Source organism: Asparagus officinalis, chromosome 7 (genome assembly GCF_001876935.1).
Source record: "Asparagus officinalis chromosome 7, Aspof.V1, whole genome shotgun sequence".
NCBI lineage: Eukaryota > Viridiplantae > Streptophyta > Magnoliopsida > Asparagales > Asparagaceae > Asparagus > Asparagus officinalis.
The window spans coordinates 55,154,636-55,164,853 of NC_033800.1; the positions used below are offsets into that span (position 1 = coordinate 55,154,636).

The following is a 10,218-nucleotide window of genomic DNA, read 5'->3' on the forward strand; positions in this document are numbered from 1 at the left end:
AAGTCGGTATATTTTCTTTTAGTTTTGTCAGATTGGTATATTTTCTCAACTCCGGCGCCATATAGGCCTTAAATTTGGCCGGAGTTACTGTTCCGACCAGTGCTGATGAGATTTTTTTCAAAAAAAACCCTCATTAAATACAGTTTCCTGCTCCTACCCCCTCTTCCTCCTCCTCCTCCTCCTCCTCTTCAACCTCCCCCTCTCCCTCATCCTCCTCATCCTCTCCCTCCTCCTCCCTCCTCATCCCTCTTCCCAATCCCCTCAATCTTCTCCTCCCCCTCCCTCCTCTCCTCCTCCTCCTCCTTCGGCCCTCTCCACCTCTGCCCATTCTCTGCGATGGAAGCGAGTTCATCTCGAGCAGCTCCGAGACCTTCGTCAAGGTCCTCGTCAACATCCTCTCCTTTGTCTCTGCGTCGAATATCGCCACGAAAGACAGGTAGTTGAGATCTCTCACCCCTCCTCCAAATTTCGAACACGAGCTTGGCTCTGGCATGAACTTCTTAATTTGTGTCTCGGTGTAATTCATTGTGCAGAGAAAATTAATGTAATCCTGTACTCCTAGGTCATACACCAGCCTTGGATTTTTCGCCCTCTCGGGATCGACATGGCATGCACCGATTGCTAGTGCATTCGCAGGCTTTAGGTTTTCGTTGAGGAAAATTGGGCGATAGCTATTGTCGAGTGGGAACGTTGTGGTCATCATCGCTGATCGAATCATTGCTGGCGACCAATTTGGGTGTTATGCTTTGAGAAGCGTAGCGACACCAGCGATATGAGGATAAGACATCAAAGTATTGGAGATTATGTTGAAGCCTGCACATCTCAAATCTTTCAAGCTTCTAGTTAGAGGAGTTTCAGTAGGCCAAGAAGCAAGGATGTTCATGCCTGGAGCAAGAATATCAGGTTTGAGAATCTCTGGCTGGATAAAGTTAGGACCTCTCGATGAGAAGCAAGCGACTGTTGGAGCTCGGGTTTCTCTGATAACAGTTTGGTAATCGAATTGAAGCGAAGCTCTTGGATTTGAGGTTGAGTTTATGTATTTGATCAACTTCTGTGCTTCAAAGTAGCCTAATGTCAAACCTGGCAATGTGAATGCTTTAACGATAACTCCTTCGCCGCTATAATTGCCATTGAGTCTGATCAGACTGACACCTCTGGATTTAGCCACTTTCATACCGAGCTCAACAAATGCATTTTCACATACGAGGATCTTTTCCTTGACGAGTTGTGTTATTTCTGTATCAGACATCAAACATTGCGGCACATAAACAAGAGGAGCAAATCTTGTAAAGTTTGGTGATTGCTGATATAAAGATTGTCCAATGTAGACTTCACCGCTCCCTAGCGTGAAACGCGTAGGGAACTTGCGATCGATTGATCCAGCGTTGACCGTCGTGATCCACGGAGCAATGTTAACGAGAGATCCTTCATCTGGCCAGCTATTGCCTACAGAAAATGCGACAAATATGCCATTGCGAACAACAGCAAACGTGGCGATAGCGACAGCATCAACATCAAATTCTTCAGGTCCTACACCAAGAGACAGAGAGAGGATATGAACACCATCCTTGACTGCAGCGTCGATGGCAGCAACTATGTCAGAGACCGGTCATCCATAGAATCCCCAGCAAGCTTTGTACATAACCAACCTGGCTCGAGTTGCCATTCCTCGAGCAGTTCCATTTGCAAAACCGAACAGATTAGCATTAGCGACTGCAAAACCTACAGTGGTCGAAGCGGTATGTGTGTTGTGGCCGACTTTATCTCTCCTCCCCTCCCTCCAAATCCCTCCGCCTCTATCATCCTCCTCCGTCCTCGCTGCCGTCAACTCCTTCATCGACTCCTCCTCCTTCCTCCCCTCCTCCTCCTACTCCGCCCTCGCGGCCGATGTCCTCTGCTCCTTCTCTCCCGCCACCGACCCCATTGCCAGCAACCACCTTTGCGCCCTCCGTTCCCGCTCCGATCTCTTCGCTGCCAGGCTCTTCTCCCTCTCCGGTGACAACTCCAGCTTCATCAGCTTCCTCCGATTGTCTTTCGACGGCCCTCGATGTCAAGGTTTCAAGCACATGTGCCATCGGATAACGAAGATATCGGTGATCCCCGCTTCAGAGTAGGACATCATCATGGACACTACAGGCGAGATTGTGGCAGTTGATGGGTTCTTGATTGCTACTACACTGTACTCTGTGAATTGGTTTATGGTTTAGTCTAGGGTTTTGGCTTGGTGGTGGTTTGTTGCGAATGGAGGAGGAGGGAGGAAGAGGAGGAGGGGGAGGTTGAAGAGGATGAGGAGGAGGAGGAGGGAGAGGATGAGAAGGATGAGGGAGAGGGGGAGTTTGAAAAGGATGAGGAGGAGGGAGAAGGGGTAGGAGCAGGAAACTGTATTTGATGAGGGTTTTTTTGCAAAAAATCCCATCAGCACTGGCCGGAACAGTAACTCCGGCCAAATTTAAGGTCTATATGGCGCCGGAGTTGAGAAAATATACCAATCTGACAAAACTGAAAGAAAATATACCAATTTGTCACCAAGCCTCTACAAAATATACCAATCTGGCCATTTTGCCTATCACTATAGTTGTGTTATATAGGAAAAAGGGGGCTGGTGCGTCCCAAATGTGTCCATCATCTATTGGCTCAAATCTTTTTGACTGGTATGTCCTTTTCTGTCCAGTCATCATATTGGCGCTCAATCTTGGATGGTTATAAGTATATATATAATATACGTATATATAGTATAGTAGTATATATCCATATATATATATATAAGTAAGACTATTCAACTAAGTTGATGTCCACCCAACTTCCTAGCCACCTCATTTATTAATTAAAAAATATTTTCATATCATGCGAAAGGATCCCTAGGTAATATGAGTGGCTTTAAAATTTGATGGGATAATTTTTTCTATCCCACTATCCAGCCTTAAGTTGACACAAGTTTTGCTCTCTTTTCCTTCTTCTCTCTCTCTCCTCTCTCCTTCCTCTTTCCTTTATATAATATAATATATATATATATATATATATATATATATATATATAATATATAGTATATATTATATAGTAATATATATATTATTAAGAGAGAGAGAGAGAGAGAGAGAGATGGGTATGCTTGGTACCAAGCACAAATTTTATGCTTGGTAGTGATGTGTCACATCCTCATCCACTCACTACCCACATTTGAAATGAGCGGAGGGGGATTTGACACCTCACTACCAAGCATAACTTTTTGTGCTTGGTACCAAGCATATCCATATTTCTCATATATATATATGATGCGGCATAATTATGTACCAAAATTGCAAGTGCACAATTAATCAAGTTATAGTATAAAAGTTATCGATCCCACGAGGAAGGTGATTTTAAGAGATTATTAGAATATGTTCTTATGTTGTGTGCGTGACAAAATAGGATTAAAGAATAAGTGTGATTGTGATGAGTGATTGTTGTGAATATATGAAAGAGACAATAAATTGAATTTTAGAGAAAAGAAATAAGAATTAAAGAATAAATGAAATCATAAGGCAAGAAAGAAGAATGAATAAAATCAAGGAATAAAATCAAGAATGAAAAGAAAATTCAAGAAAGTCAAGATGGAGGTTTCAATTTAAGATATGAGAAATCTAGAATTTAATCCACTAGCTAATCTCAATTAAAAAATACAAACCATTTCTTTTTATCATATTTCAACTTAGATTTATTAAGCATAGACTATCAAACCATTTAAGGAAAGTATAACCTATCAAATTATCATCTAAGTTAAAATTACTATTCATGATAAGAACAACAACAAGATAGTAATCCTAGAATTCATAAGCATAACCTATCAAACCATTTAAGATAAACATAGATTATCAAAATTTTCTTCTACCGATTAGTTCTCTAGTTGATTATCCTAAACATGAATATTTTAAGTGCAAGAGAATAATTTGCATAATATAAAAAAAATTAGGCTAGCATCATACAATTCTAAGATTCCTACAAGAATTAATTTCACATCTCAAGAAATAAAAACAATAAGAAAAAGAACTAATTACAAAATTAAAAAGAAAATAAAATCTAAACTATGAACAAGAAATAAATCTAACTACAAAGAATTAAAATCTAAACTACAAAATAAATTGCAAAAATTAAATACAAGAAAATAAATCTACTCTATAAAATAAAGTGCAAAAAAAAAAATAAAAAGATAAGGAAATAAATCTACACTACAAGCATGAATGTAAATCTAACTAATAAATAATAATAAAGAAATTACTTAAAAGAAATAAAAGAGAAAAATAAAAAAAATACAAACCTTCAAATTGTTCTTCATCTCCATCCTCATCATTCAACAAAGAGGAGAAAAATAAATTTAAAGTGGAGAAAAATTATTATTATTAATTGCAATAAAAGTTATAATTTTTGGAAGGCCTTCTCAATTAAGAGTAGCCCTCCTCTCCAAATAGGGTTACAAAATTTTTCACACCTCTAACCCCTCACTCTCTACCCCTATTTATAGTAAACATTATTTTCGTCAAAAGTTGGTCTCGTTGTGGAATTTATTATATCTTCGGTCGATTACAACAAATTCAAAAGAAATAGCCTTTTTATAAGACTTCTTTTACACAACAAAAGGAAAATTATAACTTTTTAGAAACAAACGTAGGATCGTTGTTTGGACGCTTTGACTCGTGGACCACCGAATCACAGATTCTGATTGAATCGTGAGGGGTTTAGTGATTCTCCCTTCGTTTATCGAAGTAGGAATTTGAAGTGAATATCTTATCAAAGTAAGATGATCACTCTTCTTAAGATTAAGTCAAAGCTCGAATCTCAAGGAATTGCCAGAAGCTCAGGAACTCTGCTCTGTCTACTCTAAAAATGCTCAGCCAATGCTCTCTGATCAGTCCCCTTCAAAAATCGATCTCAGGGGATATTTATAGCCTCTAGGAACAGTTAGAGGAAACATGCCCGTGAGACAGCATTTGCTGTCTCGGCGGCCGAGACAATGTTTGCTGTCTCGGCGGCCGAGACAGAGTTTACTGGTCTCGGGTCCGAGACAGTAACACTGTTCTGGAAACCCAACTGCCAGCGTTTTTTATTGCTTGTAACTGCTTTCCCTGTTTATACTAGTCCGTTATTTTGAAGTATAATCCACAGTGATTCTCGCCACCGACTGTTCCCCAGCATGTTCTTTGACAGTTAATGTGAACGAACGTGTCGGCAGTTATACCAAACGCGTTTCTAATCCTTCAAGAGGTCTCGGCGTGCGAGACAGTAAACACGGTCTCGCATGCCGAGACAGTCTACAGTGTTCTTTTGATCTTTGGACGATCTCCTCTTGAGCTGTATTTGGATATCTTTCAGTATTTTTCGACGCCTACAGATACCCCCTCCAAAGTATTCCAGACTCATTCTTTTATAGAGGAGTCTGGGATACTTTGGATAAGATAGATTTTACTTACGATCTCTTCAATACTTGGTTGAGTTTGATCATGTAGAAGGATCCGTAAATGATTTCAACTCCTGATCTCTTCATCCCTTAGTCTATTCAGTTCCTTGTAGAATAGCTAATATTTTTTCGGTACTACGTTTATCGTTTGACCGTTGTCGAGATCTTGAATCGAAGCTGGAATTTGTACTTGTGAATTTAGCTTTTGTCATCAAATTGATACTGGATTGTTAATCACTGTATCAGTCTTCATAAAAACACAGTTTATACTCATGTATTTTTTGGAGTTTTCGAGGAATAGTTAACCTCATATACTCGTTGGGAGGTAGCCAGGTTATTCTTAAGAATATTCTAAGTGATATTCTCCAGAAACTTCCTGTTGAGATTAGGGAAATAGTTTAGACTCGTATACCTATTGGAGTATTCTGGTCTCTTTTTTGTTGGTAGAGGTGAACCCGATGATGGAGAGGAAGAATTTTATATTCTATCTCCTGGTCTCTTTTTTGTTGGTAGAGATAAACCCAAAAATCGGAGAGGAAGAATTTTATATTCTATCTCCAGGTCTTTTTTTTGTTGGTAGAGATAAACCCGAAATCAGAGAGGAAGAATTTTATATTCTATCTCCTGATGCAAAAGAAACTCAAAGTGGGATCTTCACTTAGAGAATCTGGCCTGGTTTGAATAATCCTGACTGTCATAAGGTTTGATTATTCAATTCAAAAGTAGACCTCTCGTTCGTGAAATGAATCGAAAGGGAATCTTGATTGTGGTCCTAACTGTAGTAAGGTTTGAGCAAGTGGGAGTTTTGAGGCGATCCTAACTGTTTAAAGGTTTGATCGTTTAATTTGTGGACCTCTCGTTCATGGAAGGAATCAAGAGGGGATTTTGGCATTGGTCCTAACTGTTTAAAGGTTTAACCAAATTGGAATTTGAGACGATCCTAACTGTTTAAAGGTTTGATCGTTCAATTTGTGGACCTCTCGTTCATGAAAGGAATCGAGAGGGGATTTTGGCTTTGGTCCTAACTGTTTAAAGGTTTGACCAAATGGGGACTCGAGATGATCCTAACTGTTTAAAGGTTTGATTGTTCAATTTGTGGACCTCTCGTTCATGGAAGGAATCGAGAGGGGATTTTGGCTTTGGTCCTAACTGTTTAAAGGTTTGACCAAATATGAGTTTTGTGAGGGAAGATTGATCTAAAGAAGTGATCGAATCTCATCTCAGCAAAAGAGTATTCGGAAATCACCGTGGGGATGTAGTGCTTATCACTTTGTTTGTAATGATCGGGTTATCCCTAAGAAAATTACATATAGCATTCTTCTGAGAACTTTCCGTTACATGAACCATCCACCCCCAGCTTCCTTCGCGAAACTGGGTCTAACATCATACTGAGTTACATGACTGGGTTATCCTTAAGAATATTACATGTAAAAATTCTCCAGGAACTTCCCGTCAAGAGTGGGAAACAGTTTAGACTCATATACCTATTGGAGTATCGAGGAGCAGTTTATACTCGTATACTCTTTGGAGTGGCGTGAAGAAGCAGTTTATACTCGTATACTCATCGGAGTTAGGGAAAACAGTTTGTACTCGTGTACCCAATGGAGTTAGAGTCGTCTTTACTTAGCTTGTTTCGCCGTTATGACGCCGGAGTCAATTAAGGCTTGGATTTTGTTTTTGAGTCCGAAGCAAATCTCGGTGGGATGAAGAACCCTTCTGTGGTACGCACAGTAGTTTGGATCCGTAATTCTCTTAGCTCCCTCCTGATCTTTAATAGGTGGTAGCTCGATTTTGTCATTGGCGAGGAGGTATTTCAATATGGCTGGAGCTTCATCATTTTCGAAAGAATACTCCTTTTGAAACTTCGGATCAAGAGTCGCGTTCCCGGCGATTGTAGATGTCGTCGGTCGACTTCTCTCAGCTTTCTTTCTTTTAAGAAAGTGTTCAGCTTGTTCACCGCGTATTTTCAAATCTTTCCAAGTTTTGGATGGTACGACCCCCAGGGCTTCCAGGACATCGATGGAGAGATTATTGTGACATGTTTGCAGGATAAACTCCTCTGTAATAGGATCTCTGGAGACAACTGAACCACTCGATGTCTCATTGACTCTAGGTCCGCGTGATAACGAACCCCGTCGGTTTGTTCCAAGGCCTTAGCTATTTGGCGAGCACGGCGCTGACGTTGTCTCTGACGAGCCCTCTTCGTCAGTGCCGGTGGGCTTTGATTCGATGACTCTTTAACTAGATAAGAGTCATTATGAGCAGATGTGTTGCGAGTAAAATAGACCACCCCCTGTAAGAGGTGCTATTGAACCACCTCCAATATCGTTATTGGGAGGATCCTTTAAACCACCCTCAGCGTTATTGCTATTGGGAGGTGTATCAGCAAAGATGACTTCCTCCACTTCCGGATCACTGTCATCTGCAATATTTTGAGTGCGGCGGCTGGATTCAGCTCGCTGACTGGACTCAGAAAGTTGAGACCGTTGAGCTAGCAATTCTCTCATTTGTTGAATAGCCAACTCCATCTCCATCTTCATTTCAGCTCTAATTTCTTCACGTTGTTTGGCTAGATCTTATTGAAGTATTTGAGCGAACTGATCAGAGGTGATCGTGAGTACTTCTCTGGTTTGCCCTGTGCTAGATATGGTATCATCCGAAGCGATCGCAGAACAAGTGTTCGAGAGCTCATCCTCTGATGACATTCTTTCATGCACTCTCTTGTAGTCTCTACGTCTGACGGCCCTTAGCTGGAGTCGAGACATCCGTTGAGCAATTCTTGAGTTAACTTTTCCTCCCGGTAAAAAGTCGGGATTTGATTCACGTGAATGCCACTTAGATTTTCCTTTATCAGTCATATTGATGGTGACTTCCGGGAATTCATCCTCTTGAACAGCAAGCTTCTTGCAGAAATGTCTCGGCTTGGGCTTTGACATTTTGGTGAAAAGTCTCTGGAACATTGGGACTCTTTGCGGGATGGCTTCTAGTTTGGAGTAGTCATATTCCGACAATAATGCTCTAATGAGTCGTGCACAGGAACAATGAGAGCTTATTTCTCGAATAATTCTCTTTCGAAATTTATTCACACCCCCAACTTGATAATACGATTCATCGGTATGATTGCCAAAAAATCGTATCGTCTGTTGGCATGACCTCCCAGGTATGACGATGTCTTTTGGTGAATGCGTCTTCTTCTGGGGTGTAAAACCTTGTTGGCATTCTCAGGACAATTTATTACTGTCTTTGAGCCATCCAAGGTTATGTCGGGAGTCACACGTTTAGAACCACCCCCTTGCGGGTATGGAGTCTTAACGGGCTCCGAATGCTGATTTTGCATAACTCCAGACTTCGGAATCCAAACTTTGTAGAATTTTGGTGGTTCTTTGGCCACCGTTTTCTTGTTTCTTTCTCGTCTTTGTTGTAAGAGAGCACGGGCATAAGCAGCGTTTGCACGACGCTTTTGTATACGTTCTTTGAGGGTTGAGCGAGCCCTCTTGACAAAAGTCCATTCATCCGTCGTTAGTTTAGCAGAAATATGAGTGATTGGTTGTTGAGACAACTGAACCACTCGATGCCTCCTCGACTCTAGGTCCGCGTGATAACGAACCCCGTCGGTTTGTTCCAAGACCTTAGCTATTTGGCGAGCGCGGCGCTGACTTTGTCTCTGACGAGCCCTCTTCGTCAGTGCCGGTGGGCTTTGATTCGATGACTCTTTAACTAGATAAGAGTCATTATGAGCAGAGAGGTTGGAAGTAAAATCCTCAGCAACAATCAGGCGAGAGTCTTCATTTTGTGCCTTCTTTGGCATGTAAGTCTTCCTCAATTGTGAGATCCTCTTATACTTGCGAGACAATGAAGATCTTGAAGAGGATGATGAGAGATATTCCTCAAATTTGGTTTGGTCGAATTCGTATTCGACCATGGATTCAACCGGGATCTTGATCGGCTGCGACACGACGGTCTCGGCAGCGAGACCGTTGGCTCCCACTGTGGTCGCCAGTTTGTTTGCGTCAAAAGTTAGTCTCGTTGTGGAATTCATTATATCTTCGGCGACACGACGGTCTCGGCAGCGAGACCGTTGGCTCCCCCTGTGGTCGCCAGTTTGTTTTCGTCAAAATTTGGTCTCGTTGTGGAATTCATTATATCTTCGGTCGATTACAACAAATTCAAAAGAAATAGCCTTTTTATAAGACTTCTTTTACACAACAAAAGGAAAATTACAACTTTTTAGAAACAAACGCAGGATCGTTGTTTGGATCACTGCTTGCGTGGGATCTTTACCTGTGCCGGGGGTGCGTTAGCCCGTGGACCACCGATCAAAGCTCGAATCTCAAGGGATTGCCGGAAGCTCAAGAACTCTGCTCTGTCTGCTCTGAAGTGCTCAAAATGATCAGGCCTGATGTTTTCTGCTCTCCCCCTTAAAAAAAATCGATATCGGGGAGTATTTATAACCCCTGGGAGAAAATCAGCTTCCGAGACAGTGTTTGCTGTCTCGGCGACCGAGACAGCAAAGACTGTCTCGGGTTCCGAGACAGTAAACACTGTCTCGGAAAACTTCAACTGTCCGACAGTTTTCTTGTAACTGCCTTCCCACGTTTTAAAACTCAGTTATTTTAACAGTTATCAACATAATTCTCACCCACGACGTTTCCCACATTCTTAAACAGTTGGTAGCCACGTGTCGGCGGTTATTTCAACAACTTGCAAACATTTCAAAGCTGTCTTGCGTGCGAGACAATAAACACTGTCTCGCGTGCGAGACAGACTATACTGTCTCGCCCTACGAG

At 41.4% G+C, this 10,218-nt stretch overlaps 1 protein-coding gene across 1 annotated transcript; it reads right to left on the minus strand.

Annotated features, from left to right (window-relative positions):
- On the minus strand, positions 740-1,683 carry LOC109847161 (subtilisin-like protease SBT1.7). The gene is made up of 2 exons (XM_020416405.1): positions 1,650-1,683; positions 740-1,593 (listed from the first exon to the last, which is right to left on the minus strand). The coding sequence occupies exons 1-2, from the start codon at positions 1,681-1,683 to the stop codon at positions 740-742; spliced, it is 888 nt and encodes a 295-aa protein (XP_020271994.1).

Excerpts from the sequence above, each read along its gene's own strand:
- LOC109847161 (XM_020416405.1), bottom strand. The coding sequence starts at position 1,683 with ATGGAACTGCTCGAGGAATGGCAACTCGAGCCAG. Across the intron at positions 1,594-1,649 it reads GGAATGGCAACTCGAGCCAG|TTGCTGCCATCGACGCTGCA; the intron begins GTTGGTTATGTA and ends TCTCTGACATAG.